This window comes from Labeo rohita, chromosome 9 (genome assembly GCF_022985175.1).
Source record: "Labeo rohita strain BAU-BD-2019 chromosome 9, IGBB_LRoh.1.0, whole genome shotgun sequence".
Lineage (NCBI taxonomy): Eukaryota > Metazoa > Chordata > Actinopteri > Cypriniformes > Cyprinidae > Labeo > Labeo rohita.
In genome coordinates, this window is record NC_066877.1 from 292,521 (window position 1) to 312,034 (window position 19,514).

At 37.5% G+C, this 19,514-nt stretch overlaps 2 protein-coding genes across 9 annotated transcripts in view; one reads left to right on the plus strand and one right to left on the minus strand.

Moving 5' to 3' along the window:
• LOC127170770 (coiled-coil domain-containing protein 148) overlaps window positions 1–10,681 on the minus strand; it is a 59,713-nt gene extending 49,032 nt beyond the window's left edge. For 2 of the 3 annotated variants that reach the window (XM_051119006.1, XM_051119005.1), the window contains exons 1-4: window positions 10,632–10,681; window positions 9,708–9,762; window positions 9,362–9,483; window positions 1,921–2,024 (exon numbers count right to left, since the gene is read on the minus strand). In XM_051119006.1, the coding sequence (XP_050974963.1) occupies window positions 1,921–2,024; window positions 9,362–9,483; window positions 9,708–9,762 (281 nt within the window). In that variant the 5' untranslated portion in view covers window positions 10,632–10,681. Of the gene's footprint in view, window positions 1–1,920; window positions 2,025–3,673; window positions 3,822–9,361; window positions 9,484–9,707; window positions 9,763–10,631 lie in introns of those variants that run through there. The other variant, XM_051119007.1, reaches the window with a different exon arrangement.
• The window catches only part of LOC127170769 (plakophilin-4), a 72,229-nt gene continuing 55,188 nt past the window's right edge, over window positions 2,474–19,514 (plus strand). For 2 of the 6 annotated variants that reach the window (XM_051118995.1, XM_051119003.1), the window contains exons 1-3: window positions 2,476–2,736; window positions 9,620–9,682; window positions 10,734–10,988. Coding sequence is in view for 3 of the 6 variants with exons in the window: in XM_051118994.1 (XP_050974951.1) it covers window positions 9,643–9,682 (40 nt within the window). In the remaining 3 variants the exon portion in view is untranslated. Of the gene's footprint in view, window positions 2,737–9,619; window positions 9,683–9,728; window positions 9,789–10,733; window positions 10,989–19,514 lie in introns of those variants that run through there. The other 4 variants (XM_051118993.1, XM_051119001.1, XM_051118994.1 and 1 more) reach the window with 3 other exon arrangements.

A 19,514-nucleotide genomic window follows, 5' to 3' on the forward strand; every position in this document is an offset into this window, starting at 1 on the left:
GGGGTCGACCGACAGAGGCGGAGCTGCTGGCGGAGGAGCCCGAGGCAGAGACGGAGAGCCGAAGATCAAGGGCGACACCGAGGATCCGAAGGGCCAAGGCGGAGCCCTAGGCTCTGGCGACCAAGGCAGAGGCGGAGATCCGCAGGTCCGCGGCAGAGCCGGAGCGACAGAGGATGGAGGCTGTGCCGGAGGGAGGGAGGAGTCCTTAGGAGCCGGTGGGACGGAGTGACGAGGCGCAGCCGGAGGAACAGAGTCCTGAGGTGACGGAGGGACGACGACCGACCAGGGCGGAGCCGGAAAGACGAGGGAGCCTGGTGGAGCTGGTGGACCGACGGGCGACGATGGAGTCGAGGCCGCTGAGAGCCGTGGTGGAGCCGCAGGGTGGACTGAGGGTGAGCAGAGGGGCTGTCAGGGGACAGCGGTCACCATACAGACGATGACATGGGCGGAGGGAGGGAGGGAGGGAGGGAGGGAGGGAGGGAGGGAGGGTATTCCAGACAGGCAGGTTGATCATAACAAGTAGATAATTCAGTAAAGAAGTCTATTAAATCCCCAGAGTTATTTTCCAAAACTTCAGTAGAGAAGTCAATCAAGTCCCCAGAGTTGTTTTCCAGCTCACCCCCAGCAGTGGTGCAGTGGGCAAGGCTCTCCATAGCCCTCACTTGCTCCATGTTGCACTCCCCCGTCGCGGTAGCTGTAGCCGGCTCTCGCACCTGATCGGACGTGTAGGGCTCTGGCTCTGTGGCGATCTCTGGCTCTGTTGCTCGTGGCTCTGGCTCGTCATCCGCAGTAGGCTCGGGCTCAAACTCCGCGTGTCGGGATGCTGGTAGGCTGGGTTTTGGGTCTTGAGTGGGGCTGGTGTCATCCTCCGTGGCCAACGAAGATCTGCTGGACACCAGCACCCACTCGATGTAGTCGGCGATGCTCTCTCGAGGACCCTCCCTGGACAGCTGCGCCTTGGTGGTGGTGTTAAGTCCCCTAAGGTAGAATGTGCACAAGCAGCTGTCCGGATAGTGCGTGAGTAGAGCGAGGTACACAAAGTCTCTAGTGTGGTCCTCGAGAGAGCGATTCCCCTGCTCCAGGAGGAGAAGGAGGACGGCAGGGTTATCCATAACGAAAAATCAAAAAAACAAACACTGAGGAAAAAACGGAAAATAAAGCAGGGAAAACGCCGGGAAAAAACTGTTTCGGTCGGTCCTTCTGTTACGATGTGTGCTGGATGGACAAGACGGGAAACGAGATACAATACAAACAATTACTTTAATATAAATCTTCATACGAATCAGGCAGGAACACAGCGATACATCCACACACACCAAACAACATCAAGGACCGACAGAGAACTCAGAATACAAACAGACTTATAAAGGGTAACTAATTACAAGGACAGGTGAACACAATAATAAGGAAGAAACCAAATTCAACAGAACAACAGGGGGAGACTATGGGAGAAACCAAAACTGAACTAACGTAAATGTGACACATTCTTATCCTTTGGTGCTGCCTGACCTCAGCCTATGTCTCTGGGGGTTTCCTTTGTTAGTTTTATTCTGTTCTGAGGCTTCTGACTGTTTATTTCAGTCCAGTCCAGCTTCTTCCTGTGTTTACTCTTCTCCTTTTTCCCCATAATAAAGTTTGCTAATTCCAATAATCGGGTGGTAATCTACTATCAATAAAGGCGCGAAATGGGTTAAAACCCATTGCTTTTTCAATGGCGCAAATACCAGTGTACTGACTACTGCAAACCTTAGTAAATCACACTGAATGATTTATTTTAAAATATTCTCTACCCATAAATTTTGCATGTAAAGGTGAAACAAACAAAAAAATATGTCAATGCTTTTGCCTCAAATGTAGAAAGTGCCAGTGTTTTTAAACAAAAATTTGAAATTGCAGTTTTAGCATTCACAGGTGTGCTACCTGGCTATATTGAGTCTGAGATGCTCCTGGAGCCACACTTGTCTATGCAGTCTCAGAACACTCCTTTCCTTATTCACCTGTGCTGCATCCAACAACTTCTGCACCTGAAATACACACAAACTCATTTTAGTCTGTTTTACTTTCATAATGTAACTAAATAACTAAACTAAATATTCACTGGTAAATAGTAAATAGTGATGACGGACGTGATTTTATAGATCTGAAACTGACTGAATTTATATTCTAACTAATTGTTTTCATTTAATAAAAAATAATCCTTTAACACTAGCATTCACTATTCTTTTTCTATTCTATCTACATGTTTTCTATTTATTTTTAAAGGAACCGTATGTAAGAAATTTATTTCAGTTAATCATAAAATGGCCCTGACATGTCACTAGACATTAAGAAATCATGTTCATTTCAAATACTTATATCACTGACAACAGTGGTCCGGCCAGTATATTGTCATTTAATAGTGAAAGTTGCAGCCCTCAACTGATGTTGATGTTGTCATTTTGTGTTTTGGTCTGAGGCGCCACCCTCCAGCTATCTACCAATCACGAAGTCAGTAGAGTTTCGTCATCCGGGTTGCCAGCCCTGCTCTAGTTACAGCTGCAGCTACGAACGTGTCGGATAAAACATGTATAAAGTTACGAAACCTAAAAGACCTCCTTATGAATCCGAAGTACGTCGTGACAAAGTCCGAAATAAAACAAGGATTTGTATAGGAGAGGCCTTTGACAGATGGAGACGGCTGAAAACGGAGAAGAATTTTAAGACAGATGCCAACGTTGGTAATTTTCTCCTGGACAGGTAAGATTCATCTATAGCCGCTTTTCCACTATCGTGCCGAACGGTTCTTAGAACGGTCACGATTACAAACCGTTCTCGGCCCGGAATTCTCGGCACGGTTAGACAACCGTGCTGAACCGTGCTGATAGAATGTGTGTGCTAAGCGAAAGCGCGCTGTATGACCAAACAGCCAAGTAAACAGCTGTTACGCTGCGTTCATAGCTCATGCATTAATACTGTCAATAAATGTGTTATTTTTTTAGAAAGGTTTTACCTTCTGTGTCCGTCTCCGTTGGCACGCATATCCCCTCAGCATTTGTTGGTAACGTTATACCTGTCGTCGCCTTCTGTTTATTTTATTTTTTGCGTTGTTTATAGTTGTGTCCTTTTTTTCTGTTATTTAACGAAGTCCCAAAAACAGAAATATCTGATACAATTACAATTGCGTTACCAAGGCAACGACTCACGCATTTGTATTTACATTCCAAAGAGTTCCATTATCAGCACCATAGTGGAAAATGAAACCGTATCCGTGCTGACTGGCCCGGATCGACACGGAACGGTTAAGCGAAGAGAACGTTATGTTTGGCTAACTTACTTGTACTTAATGTAAATAGACATTTCAAATATTCAGGACAGTCGAACAAAGGTATATATGTTCGTGCAAAGTAACGTTACGTTAGCGCATATGGAGGAGGTGGGTCATCGAATTGAAAAGGTAAGGAATTGTTTGGGAAATAGAAACAGGAGTCCTCATTGCTAACATTAGCAATTCATTATCTGAGTGCGTTTCTCTGTCATTATGCTGAAACGCCCAGGAAAACAACATTAGAAATATTTGGCTAATCGCCTTTAGTACATTTTTGCGACACATAATTACTTCGCAAAACATCTTTCGTGAAGCATAAACATAAGTAACAGAAGAAAAAAAACTTATTGTGTAGGACTCCTCACTTGCCATTGGAAGCTCCTAGTAGCAGCCTACGTTCCTGCAGAATCCTGCAGCTTAGCTGGCAACCTCCAGTCAGGGGGGAGGGGGAAGGGATACGCCGTTCTACAGTATTTTGAAAGTGATTGCAGTACCAGTTTTGGCCACAATCCTACATACGGTTCCTTTAAAAAATAAATGACCCTCTTATAGTAGCATTCACTATTTTATTTTATTTTTTTTTTTTTATTCTTTTGACTTTTCATTTATTAAAAAATTGACCCTCTAACACTAGCATTGCTATGTTTACTCCATTAGACTTGCCACAACACTTACATATTGTCGTAATGTGTGCGGTACAGGTAGTACAGTAATGTGTCATCGGAAATATATTTAAACCAACTACTTGATTTGATGACCGAACAAGTTCAACGGTGTATTGCTAAGACAGCGTTTCCCAAATCCAACTCCCCCCCAGATTCTGCTACAGTTATGCCATCCAAAATTTGCAGATTTGCCAAAATACACAGAGACATACAACAGGGTAAAACAAGGGTAAACAATGACAGTGTTATTATAAGAGGCAGTCATATGCAAATACATTTGCCTGTATGACTTCAAGGATCCCAAAAAAAACCCTGTGCTTATAAAGAGGAGGACATTTTAAGTTAAACTTGCAGGATTCTTTACACAGATATATGTTGTGTACAGGTCAAGGCAAATTTGATTTGTTATGTGATGACCTAGTTTCTGTACTGCTAGTGCCATCTAGTGGAACTACAAAAAATAAAGCATGTTACAAACAATCTTTGCAAACAACTTCCATGTCATGCCTCCCCAAACTCAACATCACAAATGGGTCTATAAAAGTAAAGGCATGTCTGAACAGGTAAAAGTAGGCTACTTTTAATAAAAGGTCCAACATATTTTTTTTTTTTTTTTTTTACTTTTAGCTTACCTGTTGTGAAGAAACACCCACTTTCGTCATCTTATAATAACACTGTCATTGTTTACCCTTGTTTTAGAAAGTGGGTGTTTCTTAACAACAAAGATATTAGGATAAAAATCCTAATATGTTGAACCTTTTATTAAAAGTAGCCTACTTTTACCTGTTCAGACATGCCTTTACTTTTATAGACCCATTTGTGATGTTGAGTTTGGGGAGGCATGACATGGAAGTTGTTTGCAAAGATTGTTTGTAACATGCTTTATTTTTTGTAGTTCCACTAGATGGCACTAGCAGTACAGAAACTAGGTCATCACATAACAAATCAAATTTGCCTTGACCTGTACACAACATATATCTGTGTAAAGAATCCTGCAAGTTTAACTTAAAATGTCCTCCTCTTTATAAGCACAGGGTTTTTTTGGGATCCTTGAAGTCATACAGGCAAATGTATTTGCATATGACTGCCTCCAGAACAAGGTAAGGCAAGTTTATTTATATAGCACATTTCATATACAATGGTAATCAAAAGTGCTTTACAGAAAAGGAATTAAAATACTCATGAAAATAATAATCACAACAATAAAAGCAAAGAATTTATATAATTTTAAAATGGTTAAATAAAAAAAAAAGAAAATTAAGAATAGAAAGTGATGATACGTAATATACAGTGCAATCAGTTCAGATACTGAGTACAGTGCTCATTTAGTAAGTGCAGAAACAGAGAAACAGCTAAACGTGTGTTTTGAGTCTAGATTTAAATATGGCTACTGATTTAGCACATCTGATCACTTCTGGAAGCTGGTTCCAGCTGTGGGTTGCATAACAGCTAAAAGCAGCAGACTTGAGTACCTACAATCCTAAATGTAACTGAAAGCCAGATTTTGTGGTTCTAGTCAGAATCCTGGCAGCAGCATTCTGTATGAGTTGCAGCTGTATAATGGTCTTCTTAGGAAGGCCGGTGAGGAGTCCATCACAATAGTCCACTGCTGGTGATAAAGGCATGAACAAGTTTCTCCAACTCTTGACTGAAACAAAACATCCAATTCTTGCAATGTTTTGAAGGCCAGACCCCCTGACATGGCTATGGAGCCCACAGAGTGGCAAGTTTTGACTCTTAGGATAAGAGGAAAATGCTTGTAGGTGATCCCCCAAGGCGAGGAGAGCACAGCTAGGCTCATCCAGCAGCGTGAGCAAATAAACAGGGAGGCAGAGAGAGGCCTAACAACCTGAGGATGCTGATACACAGAGCTCCAAGGGGCACAGAGCTTCAACTTTCGGGGTGAGAGGGAAACCCTAGAATGCCCAGAGGGAAGCAGCATGCTCGTAAATGACCCTTATAGAGAGGGGGGCACCACTGTACTTGCAGTGGAAGCAGCTTAGAGGGGAAGGACGAAGAAGGGCCTGTCCCCTGATGTTGCTGCACGCAGTGAACCCAATTCATAGGGTAAAAGAGAAACTCAGCCACTCAGAAGGGAGCGGAATGCTCATAGTTGACCCTCTGTGATGAGAGGAGCAATGCTAGCTCAACCAAGAAAGCAGCCCACCAAGGAGGCAGTGGGCCAACAACCTGGCAAGACCGGCGATTAAGGCGATTAACCTGGCAACCTGGAGTTCCAGAGCGTGGAGGCCCAACTCTAAATATATGAGAGGAACCCAGACGCTCAGCATGCTCAAGGTGATCCTCTAAAATGAGGGGAGCAACGCTAAGCTCAACAGCTAACAGGCAATACATCAGCGAGGCGCCAAGCGGCCAATTATCTGATATGACTGCTACAACCACATCTAACCAGCACGTGGTTAATGGCCCAGGAAGGGGCCTGCCATGTCTTGAAGGCAGACCGAAGGGGGCCTTAAAAATGGGATGCGGTTTAAAAAAAGAGATTGGACATTTCAACAGGGTAGTAGACGGGCCTCATATACAACAGCTGCCAGGTGGAGACCGTTTGGCCACACAGAATGGTTGCTTACGCCGTAGTGGCGATCTCAACCTCCAGCTTGAGGCAGGCTTTTATAGCTCAAACTGGGAGCAATAGGATTCATAGCTTACCCTTGTAATAGAGGGCAGCAGTTCCTATCTCGACTAAAAAGTAGCACAAATCAGACGGGGCCTGGACGGCCCAGAAAAGATAGCTGTTACCACCACACAGAATCTGCTCCTCAGAGCCATAGCAGTCAGAAAGGGTTTCCTCAGAAACACCGTTCACTCGTACCTTAGTGGAAGGTAGTGTTCTCAAGCCCACTCCTCAGAGGGGTGACATGTTTGATCTGCAGAGCTATTGCTCCTCAGAGCCGTAGCAGTCAGAAAGGGTTTCCTCAGAAACATTGTTCACTTGTACCTCAGTGGAAGGTAGTGTTCTTAAGCCCACTCCTCAGAGGGGCAACATGTCTGGTTTGACGATAAGGGCAGTGTGACAGGGAGGTCCAGGGGGCCTCTGTGAAGAAGGAGTGAAGGAGTGGGGCTGCTCAATGCCTTAGCGAGAGGAGCCCAAACTCAGAATATACCATTAAGGTTGTGCATATGCTTGACGACTGTGTAAACAATAACATCATGCTCAGTCATTGTTGTGCCCATAGATATGTATAGGTAGATGCATCATTCGACCACTCTAAGCATGTAGACGCGTCTGCCATCTAAATAATAGGGAATCTACCTATACATTTCTATTGTTGTACCTGCATGAATGGTCATGTGACATGCGTTATCAGTTGTGTAGTGTAGACGAGATCGTTTCTGAAACGCAGTGAAAACGCTAGTGTAGACTAGGATCGTTTTCATTTTAAAACACCATTTTAAAATGAAAACGCACTAGTGTAAACGCAGCCTAAAATTCTTATTTGGCTATCAATGACAGAAAGTTTGAAATACAACATATTAGACAAAGCTGGTATACAAACATTTATAAGCAGACGTCAAACTTTCTATAAACATCTTTTTATATTTATGAGGCAAGTATACGCTAAATTTTGGTTAATTTTTGTGGCGCTTTTTGTGACAATTGTTGTGAAAGTTAAGTGAAAGAAGAGTGAGACAGCAGAAGACACATCCGCTTTGTTTTTAGTATTTTACAAAAGCAAAACATTTGTTGTTTTTGTGAGTGTGCACAAATAAAACTAAGTATAAACAATGTGAAGCTGACGTCACACCACAGTTCTGGGAATCTGCTTTGTTTATCTGCCATACTGAAAGGATCGCGCTGTGTTCCGCTGTTGAGTTTAGGGCAGTATTTTGATTTTCTGTCATGATTGTGAAAAATGCTGCATTGAGAATTGCAATAATAACTCAGATCAGTGTATTAAGAGAAAACTGGACAATGCAATATGTTTTTTGCCTTTTCTATGTGTAAAAACACCAAGGGAAGCAGGTCATGGAGATGACGAGAAGACGCCGGATAGTAAATCTATTAATAATGTCACTGATTAAACCCACTGCCTGTCACTCAATAAAAGCATCACATTGCTACATTTTTTGAAAGTTTTGGTATTGTTTGGTTTAATAATTAACATCACCTTTGTGACTAAGACTCTCACTCGGCTTGTGAATGAGCAGAACTTGAACAGGAACTTTCTAAAATGCTGAACACGAATAACGCTTCATTTCACATGTGGCTTAATGTGGCTTTATCAAGACAGTGATAAAGAAAAAATTGTAAGGCATTCTATGTGCAGATACTCACGTGAGCCAAAAATATGAACGCAACACATCTATTTACACATTAAGCATTTTCCTCTCATGTAAAGAACATGAACTGAGACAGTGATATTAAAAGAGCACATTCTCTACACAACTTACTAATAAAGCATACTATGTGCTTTAAAAAAAAAACACATGATCCCAATTATAACTTTAAATATAACTGTCTGTCTTAATGTATAAGCCATGTTAAGCACTTTCCTTTTTAGGGTTTTCTAAAGGTAGGAAAACTTTTCACCTGTAATTAAACGCATCACGTTAATCTCTTGGGTTTATCTGCATGTCTATTAGCAGCACTGTCTTAGTACATCAAGCCAGCATTTTAAAAATGCTACAAAACTGTTCACAAACTCCCAAGGTTTTTATTTTGATTGTCATATGTTGAAATAAATTTAAAAAAAATACAGTGTGTTCATGTCTGTCTGTTGAATGCGACCCACAATCTCTGATTCTCCTCTGTGGCCATGGAAATATTAATATTTATAATGACAATAAATTATACTTTGTCATTTTAACAAAGAAATGGATGGACTTCTGTCAGCTTGTTGAACACAGATTTTTATTTGGATATTCTAGCATTTGATGGCTGAAGCAGCAGCAAGCATCCAGCAGGCGACACTGTTTTCGCAGTAACGTTAATTTAGATTAACACTGTAGACCAAATACTACACAACTTGAGTTGAAAATCTAATTATCATGCAAAGCGATGAAATAGCTTCTCTTCCCTGCAAACGATACAATGAAGAGCGTGAATATTAAACTAAAAGGCAAAAACAAAACAAAAGATAAGCAGGTATCTGTATTAATTTTAGCATTTGCAGCAAAATGGCAGCGGGACCCCAGCATGCAACGTGGCGTGATGTAGCTTCACATTCTCTAATTTAGGATCTTTCATTTTAAGTTACTTTTAAGGTTCCCAGCACCTTTGTTGACTCCAAAAGTTTAACAACTCTAATAAAGGATGATTGTTGGACCACCACAATCCATTAAGTCTGAATCATTGATTTATAAATGTATTTTAAATGTAAATGTATTTTATTTATCTATTTGGTATCACAAAATCCAACACATTCATTACCTTCTGTTGAGAGCGCTGAGAGGAAATGCGTTTGGCCTCTACCATGTCCTGTAGTTGCTTATATTGGACCACTTCACATTTTGAGTGCCCCAGACCCACTCGTATTCTTTGAGGTAACTTTTCTAGATGATAAAAAAGCACAATAAGCAAATGATTGTAAATGCAATCAATACATGGTTACTAATCAATGAAATGTCAGTCAATTTATATTTCCACTTATACTCTATACTTATACACTTTTTTTTTTTTTTTTTGCAGCTCAGAGTTGCTGAGGGGAATAAATGACAGATGATGCTGACAGCTCATTTTCTGGATATAATGGTAAAGTCTGACCACAGCTGTTTACCTGTGTCTTCAGAGCAGTGGTTTGTAACAAAAGAAGAAAAATCTCTGCTACTCATCTGTGAATAATTCAGGAGAATAAAATGTAAATATGACAAATGTAGGACTTTATATAAATGTAAAATCAATGCAATCTGTATGACAGGTTTAAAATACAATTATTATTCAGTAATATGTTTGATTCAACTCCACTGGCATTATCAGATGAGAACAAAACTAAGCAACATGGGCACACTTACTAAACTTGATCGAATCAACATTAAACAGATTTGAGCTAAATAATGACACTATTGCATAGTGTAAAGCTGCTTAGCTGTACTGAACTTGTTTTATAATTAATGACTTTGTAATATTGACAGTTATTGAGCTGAAATAAAAACAACAACGAGCTAAATTTAGCTGAATAATGGCATTACTGTCGCTGCTTACAGCTAAAATTCAGGTTGTTTTTTAATCGATGAATTTATTAACGTTGTTTTTCTGTTTATTATTGGTACGTTGTTTTAAAACGGTCTGTATTGTATAAAACGTGTATATATATGACTTAACTGTAAATATATGACTTAACTGGACTTGACAAGTAAGACATTATTTAAAGAGAACAGCTAAACATGACAGAAAAATCTATGACTGTTTGTATCTGTTTCGACCGTCCAAATGATCTAAACATAATTTACAATTAGATTTTTTTTTTCTCTGAATAGCTTTACACATACAGTGTCCAACTGACATTATTATCTACGGTGTAAAGTCATTAATTTTTCGAATTAATTTACAGGGATTTTGCAGATCTAACGTTTTTCTTTCTGAACATCTTAAAATCTTTGTTTGTTTTTCACGAACTACTGGCAACTATTAAAATAAATTACTTCAAACAGCACATCTAAGCCTTAATAAAGAATTAAAAGCATAATAAAAACATGCTTACCTTTATGATGGTTCTGTTGCACAGGCTCTTGTGTTACTTGTGTATCAAGTGTAACCATGGAAACTTTTTTCTCCTCTTCTATTGGCCAATTTAACAACACAGCCGACCAACCAAGCTTCCACTCTACCCGGTGTGGGCCAATGGCGTGCATGGCTTAAATTCCAGGGTGCGCTGACGTCATGCGTATTCCGCTTGTCCAGAGTGCAGCGCACGCTGGGAGGAGAGTATTTTCGAGCTCCTGGAGTATGGCAGTGGATTTACGGAACTAACGAATGAGCTCCGACAGTGGAGAATATTTGTTTTCGATGAGCTTTGATATTTAAACATATTGGCTGGATTAAAGGAGAGCTCCAAAAGGTAATGAGAACGAATTATTAGTATTTTGACAACCTAAAGTACGACTTTATTTAGCGTTGAAAGTTTGAGGTGGCTGTTGATTCTGAGTGGAGTTATGCGAAAGAAGCACAATATTTACATGCAGTTTAATCAAAACAAGAAAAGTTTTTTACGGTTGGAGAGGGAGGTCAGTGCATGAGGAGGTTATTAAGTTAATGCTATCTTAATCTGTCTCCTGTGACTATCTCAGCTAGCCCACACGTACGCAGACCTTTTAAGTTACTAAGAGAGTCTATTCTGTGTAGTCTGTACTAGACGTTAATCGTTTTATATTTTTCAGTCAGAGAGCACGTGATAGTGGGTATAAAATATGTGTTTGCTAAAGGTGAGTGGTGGGTGTTAGTGAGGTAGGGCCAGGTGAGTAGTGTGCAGGAATTCCGGGAATGTGAGGGTGTCAGGGGGCGGAGTTTAAAAAAAACTCTTACCTAATATACTCTCAAACTGTGGTATTGACCATTAGGTGGTCCATAATTGTGATGCAAGACTATAATGGCTTCATGACGTTTCTGGTTATAATAATTTGAATAGTGCATCAGTATTATTGTAAGTCACCCCAAAACCACCCTTTAAAGGCCAAATTTAGTATACACCTTATTGATGATGCATATTATGTACAGGCAAGCAGGTGAACCCAGAATATAAACACAAAGCGCAGAGTTTCACATTAAATGTTTCCCATAGTAAACAATTATAAACAAAACAAAAACTTTGGTTCTTGCGAGACTAGCATATTCTCACCAGTGCTTACGCTGAGTCTACGTTCTACATCAATCTGCTGGAACGCCACTCTCTAGTGAACGCAAGTACGATAGATTGCAGAAGCTAGAGATTACGGTTTATAAAAGTTTAAATTTGGATATTTTTTTTTTGCAAAAGTGCATTGATTTGCTTCAGGAGGATTTACTAAATCCCTGGAGCCATCTGAAGGAGAGATCATGGGGCAATTTTCATTTTTGGGTGAACTATCCCTTTAATCAGTATATAGTATCATATGATATAATGTAAATGATTTAAGAGGTTAATAATGCAGCAGAAGGAAGTGGGTGTCTACATTTGAACATAAATTCACTGATAAAAAATGTTAACCAAAGACAATTTACATATGTAAAATACAGTTCATTAAATTTCTGATATATTATAATTAATATGGTATAACATTTTTCATTTCATGTTTCGTTTCAAAAATTACAATACGAGACATGAGTTCACTGTTCATCACCCTGATTTCTTGTCAGATATTGTTTCTTAACTGTAATTAAAATAAGAGATGAGTTCACTGTTCATCACTATGATGATCTCTTGTCAGATATTGTTTCTTAACTGTAATTACAATATGAGACATGAGTTCACTGTTCATATCACTACATGGAGATCATATCACTATGATAATTTTGTGTTGCCAGATTTTTTTTTTTAGCATTGGAAAGAAAAAAAAAGCACTTGTTGACAGTCATGCTTGATTTTCTGCGTCAATTTCTTCAACAAACAATGGCCTTTGGCTGTAGATGGTCAAGTGGTGTAACTGGTTTGTGTCAACTGGTGTAACCAGTATTTTTCATAAAAATATAATATGTAAGCTTACATGCCATCTAGGTGGATAAAATATGTAAGCTTACATGCCATCTAGGTGGATAAAATATTTAATATTTCTAATGTTTTGGTGGTTACACCATTTGACATTCAGTCTTAACTTTTGTAAAAAATGGTGCTTATGTCATTTTTAATTACATAAAATCAACATGAACATGCAGTGTTCATTTTAAAATACCTGATGCATGCTTTTAAAACAAGCTTTTAAAAGATTTTTGAGTTTCTCATCTTGCCAAACCCTTTTTTTCACTGACCCATATATATATATATATATATATATATATATATACACACACTACTGTTCAAAAGTTTGGGGTCAGTACATTTTTATTGTTTCTTTTCTTTTTTTTTCTTTTTTTTTTTTAAGAAATTAATATATTTTTTTATTTTATTTTTATTCACCAAGGATGTATTAAGTTAATAATTAAAAGTTTATTAAAAGTTAATAATAAATAATTTACATTGTTATAAAATATTTCTATTTTGAATAAACACTGTACTTTTTAAACTTGTTATTCATGAAAGAATCCTGAAAAAAAAAAATCACAGGTTCCAAAAAATATTTGGCAGCACAACTGTTGATATTATCCAACATTGATCATTCTAATAATAAATCCGCATATTAGAATGATTTCTGAAGGATCATGTGACACTTAAGACTGGAGTAACAGCTGATAAAAATTCAGCTTTTCATCACAGGAATAAATTCTATTTTAAAGTATGTTAAAATAAAAAACATTATTTTATATTGTAAAAACATTTTGCAATATTACTGTTTTTTTCTATATTTTTAATCAAATAAATGCAGCCTTGATGAGCATAAGAGACTTCTTTAAAGACTATTACAAGTCTTATATATATATGTGTATATATGTATGTATATATATGTATATATGTATGTATGTATATGTGTGTGTGTGTGTGTGTGTGTGTGTCATTGTTATTTTTGTTCATATAGCTAAATTAATGGTGAATAAGAGAGTTTCTCTGTTTGTCGTCTCATTTTGTGTGCCAAATATATTTATTTGTACAACTTTATTGTATAGTAAATAAAAATACATAATATAGGGCCCTGTGAAATCCATTTTATTTTTTCCCAAATTCCGTTTTGTTTTTTTTTTCATTCAAAATTTTTCTGTATTCATTTTTTTCCCAATTCCTTTTTAATGGTTATTAAAAGACTTAAGCAATGAGCAGTTTGTCAGAACCACTAGTAAATTATGTAATTTTGTTTAGTTTTATAATCTTTTTGTCTCCAGAATCGTGAGAGAATCCTGTTCTTCAATTTATTAAAAACAACTGGGATTCTCAATTTATCCAGAATCATGAAGCTCTTGTTTAAATGTTGTTTATTATTGCATATAATTCATTAAAATGTTTAATTTCATAAAGTTCAAAATGCACCTACATTTCTTTGCATTTTGTCTTTTTCAGTTGAATATTAGACTATTTTCCCTATATATTTCATTACTGAGGATTTCTTAAGAAAAGTTTTAAAATCTTGTCTCGTTCTCGTGAACCCAGTCTCGTTTTTCGTCTCCTCTCGTTTTGTCGAATAAGTGTCTCGTCACACCCCTAGTAGTAGTAGTAATAGTAGTAATATATATCTGGCACAATGTCTTGAAGTTAGACTTTTATTTTGACAGGTTGCAGTGTCTATATACTATAAATTGTATATTTTGCGGCGTAATATTTACAGATACTAGTCCATATTGCGGTTTGATATTAAGTGTAATGACCTACTTTTGATTAATTCATTCAGACTTTGACAAATTCTGTGACATGCTATGTTATTCAGTAAATTCCATTTTTATGACTGGATTCCACGATTCCGTCTGTGTTTTCCGCATCACAGAAATCATAGGGCCCTAATAATATGATTTTCAAAAGCTGAAGTGGTTACCTTTATGTATTTCTTAGAAGATGTAGAGCTCAATATTTTAACTAATTGCAAAAGCTGAATCAAAGTCAGGATTAATCAGTGAGATAATCATTCTAATAATCGCTAGATTAATCAATTCTCAGAATAATCATTTGTTGCAGCCCTAGTTGTATCTTGAACGTGAAGAGGAAGAAGCTGCTCACATTGGAGATTGAAGCTGATGTAAAAAATTTTGAACAGTCATATATGCACAAAAAGCATTCCCATCGCTTCAGAAAATTCCATCTGAACCACTGGAGTAATGTGCACCACTTTTTTTTTATGATGTTTTCACTACTTTCCGGGCCTTCGAAGTGAAATTTGCTTAGGCTGTCAGTGGAGGGAGAGTCACCTCTCGGATTTCATTTGAAATATGTTCAATTGTGTTCTAAGAAGGAACCAAAGTCTTAGGGGATTGCAACAACGTGAGGGTGAGTAATGACAGAATTTTAATTTTTGGATGAAACATCCCTTTAAGTTTGAGAGTATACCATATAGAGACTGTTTTTCCATGAGGCCAACCACAAGTAATACCCCAGAGGAATTTATTCTGCCATGTGTAATATGTTCCTACTTTGTCGGCATCTTTTCTAGGATGTGATTTAATGTTCAGTATTAATGTTCAGTTCAAGCAAAATACACTGTCTTTCTTTTGTGGAGTTTATTGACATGACACTAAATTAATACTCCTGACCTCTGGTAATGTTTAATTTAATTAAAAAAAAGGAATCTGTTATGTTGTATTGTATAATATTTTAGCACTTAAGGCTGCACTTTTTAAATGACCAAAAAACCAAATGGATTTGTCAAGTACAAGGTCCCATAGAGCCACTGTGAAGTGTGTGATTGATGTCATGTGGTTGATAATCCTGAAGTGCTTTGTCTTTTTGTAATACCTTGGGACTAAAATTCACAATGACAGAGGTGCAGCTGTGTTTGTAAGCAAAGTCTGTATTGATGAGTGGTCATGGTCATTCATTTGAGTTATGTCATGTCTTTATGGAAAGCTTACTCTGTGGCTGTAATGGTCATTTCACCACTGTATTTGTATCTTGACTAGGGCTGCAACGATTAATCGCACGATGTCGTGAGGCGCGTTTAGTCAATGAAGCCGGTACTTTGATTAGTAGTAAAGCTCCATCACGTGCGTTCAGCTGGAGCGGCAAGTAATACACAGAGCCGTAAAGCACTGACAAGCTACACCAAATCGTGCGCAAAATCGAATTCGGGGGTGACTACTCTGATAATTTTCATTGTATGTATATTTATAATTTGTCTTAAACCTCATTTTGTTTAAAAAAAATTGTCAGAAACTTGTATTGTGAAATCAGTTACATTTAACATCAGTTAAATTATTGTATGATACTAGTTTTTGCAAAAGTAAACTGTAATTTAAATAATAAAGAACTTCTTTTTTTGTTTTTGCTCATCCGAAAAATGATCTGATCTGTCACTCTAAATCCATAATATGATCTAAGCTGTGAGTTTTGTGATCCATTGCACACCTATTCTCTTGACTTGTTATTTGAAGAAAAAATACAGTCATTGAAGTTTTTGATCATGTTGATTTGTCCGCAGTGAAATTCAGACACGTTTTTTTTTTTTTTTTTTTTTTTCTGGCTATAGTTAAATTCTTTTTGGGCTGCCAAAATCTGAGGATTGCCTGCCCGAAGGGCTCCCAGGGTTTTTAAAATTTTGCAAGCCCTGGTTAAACAGACCTTTCTTAAAAGTGCGGTTAACTTTGTCTTTAATAATAAGACAACTTTTTTTTTTTTTTTTTTTTTTGCTGTAATTTCCAATTTTTTGTTAAGGTGTTTATAATTTTGGCATCATGACAACCTAGTTTCCAGCATAAAATATAGAACAAAAATTATGAGTATCGTGAAGATTTTGGTCACATCAACCATCAAACCACACAACTGTTTCATACACCATAAATTGGGTATGAGATGGGAAACTTTCTTCTGTACTCCTGTCTACTTCTCAAGTTAAAGCCATGATTTTGGTTACCAGCCCAAGGGTATCTTTCCCCTGTTCTAGTTTCTCCTGCCCAGTCATGCTCATATTCTGTGTCATGTGAGTGACGTCAGGCTTATCAGGAGTGCGTGTTATTAAATACTTCTGCTTTAATATGTATGCACTTTTCAGAGTAAATTTGCAAAAAACAATCGATAATGAAAGTAAACTTATTTCATTATTGATTAATTGCATATGCATATGTGTATGACAAACCTCTGTTATTAAAAGATTTAAGAGATCCAGCTCATCATGTCATTTGTTCAAAAACCTTACTCTACTAGTTGAACATGTTTTTGGCGCACTAAAATAAAATCATTTGTTTGTGAATTGGACTGTGCTAGTTTTGTTTTTTGTTTTTGTGTGCAGTACACATGAACTCAAGATATGTTTTCTTATAACATTTGTTATTATTGGCAGCACTAATACAGGTGGAAATGAGATTCAAAACATTTTGTGATCATATCACTAAAACCATGTTCAGGTCAAGAACAAGCCTGGACAGCAGAGAAACACAGCCTGCTTGCCACCCACTCACTTAACATGTTAAGAATATGGGATGTTTGGAATGTTTGAAATTGCAGTTGCTCTTTCTATCCTTTTCTTTTAAAAGTGAAATCATAAAATAGATGTAACATTATGTTTTTCGGGGATTTGAAATATACACACAAAAAAATATATATACAGACACAAAAAAAATACTTTTTTAGGCAACATTTATATGTATGTGTGTGTGTGTGTTTTAGGTTTTATATATATATATATATATGTTTTAGGTTTTACAGACGGTGTATATATATATCTCACGAGGTGAGACACAAGACTGGGTTCACGAGACGAGATTTTTAACCTTTTCTTAAGAAATCCTCAATGATGAAATATATAGGGAAAATAGTTTTTTATTCAACTGAAAAAGACAAAATGCAAAAAAAAATGTAGATGCATTTTGAACTTCCATTTTAATAAATTATAAATTACTACATTTAATAAATTATAATGCAGTAATAAACAACATTTAAACAAGAGCTTCATGATTCTGGGTAAATTGAGAATTTTTTGTTTTTAATAAATTGGAGACCATGATTCTCTCACGATTCTGGAGAAAAAAAGATTAGAAAACGAAACAAAATAATGTAATTTATTAGTTCTGACAAACTGTTCATTGCTTAAGTCTTTTAAAAACATATATTCATTTATAATAATAATAAAAAAAAAACATTCAATGAAGGGGTCTGTCATGAATCCTGCTCACCACCAGATGTCGCACTGTCATTTTATGGACACTCACACTACACAAACGGTTGCGTGTCACCCCAGACTACATTTCCCATCATCCATTGCGCTGATTGCACACACAGCTGTAGCCATTCACACACACTATTTAACACTCACCCAGTTCCTTCTCAGATTTCCGAGTATTGTTGCGTTTATTTCTCTGTCAGTGATAGCACTTTACGGAGCCAGTTTCCTGTTCCTAGTTCCTAGTTCTAGTTTAGTGTTGTTCTGATTACCTGCCTGTTTTGGATTTTGCTCTCGTCTTGTCGTTTGGATTCTGTTTGCTCCTGATCTGGATTTATCACCTGTTTTGTGGATTACCCGTTTTCCTTGCCCTCAATATACCTGTTTGCCACTGTTTCGACCCAGCCTGTTTTTGACCATGTTTTTGTCTTGCCCTTCCAATTAAAGCGTGCACTTGGATCCGCTCGTCTCACGTCTCCCTCTCCACGTTACAGAGTCAGTGTCTCATTTTATTAATACTTGTTTGACTATTGAAATCTCCTGAATGAATGATTCAGTGACATACTTTTTTAAACGGTCAGTTGTCGCTACCTCCTGACGGAAGAGGATAAGCGTTACAATACATACAAGTGTTAAGATACTTTCGTTTTGATCGCTACTGTAGACAACAAGTGTTTATACCCAAACTATAAACTTTTATCCCAGTACTTCTATTATTTAAATGTCTGTAACACAGAAATAATGATTATAATGTGGTTGAAAAGACTGTTTGTGTTGCTCTTTCTGCATTCTCATTTACCTCGACACTCTGATTTATTAAGATGGGGAGCGACAAAACGTGCTTCTCACGCTCCACTGACACTCGCGATGTGAAACAGTCCTAATAGACATAGCTAAATCATTGTCATTCAGGAATAAGATCGTGTGGGTATTCGAGATTTCAATATTTGAAGGATTAATAGTCGTGCAGTTTTAATGTAAACAGTGCAAAATGTTTTGCGAGTATATCATCACGAGATCTGACTGCACGAGATCCGAGATGGTTCGATATTATATTGAGTATTGTGACATGTTTAGGGATGCACGAGATCCGACGTTTTAGGACATGTGAGCATGGGTGTTCCAGGGCGTTTGCAGCCATTCAGTGCTCATGAACCTGCCGAGAGAAGCCTCAGCTCGGCTAGATCTTCTGGAATTTGCCGCTGAAGGTTCATCTAATTAACAACAAAATACTCCTGTAAACAAGATATAACGTTAAACGTTATGAATGATGAAATGTAAGGACAATAAACACTCCATCTCGGGTATTTTCATAATAATTAAATATATTTGTAAGCCATTGCTAATCGACATACAGTATAGAATATATTGTCTGCCTCATTCTATGATAAGAAGCCACATCAGATCACAAAAGGGCGCTATTTCAAACACTCGACTGATGCTGTGAAGTAAAAATAAGTTTTTGTTTTAGGACAACAAGTTTAGAAAGGCTTATCTTTGCATTTCATTAGAAGGGAAGATGCTCTGCAAGTGCTGCTTTTTCAAATATAAACGGGGAGGCATTTCCTCATCTCAGCACGTGAAATCACAAGCACACACATAGCAACTTTCAAGAGAAATAAAACAAGGAAATTATTTAAATGCAAAACCGAAAAAACGCAATTCATAAGAACGTGTTGAACCGTGGATGTCGCACCGAACGGTTCGATATTATATTGAGT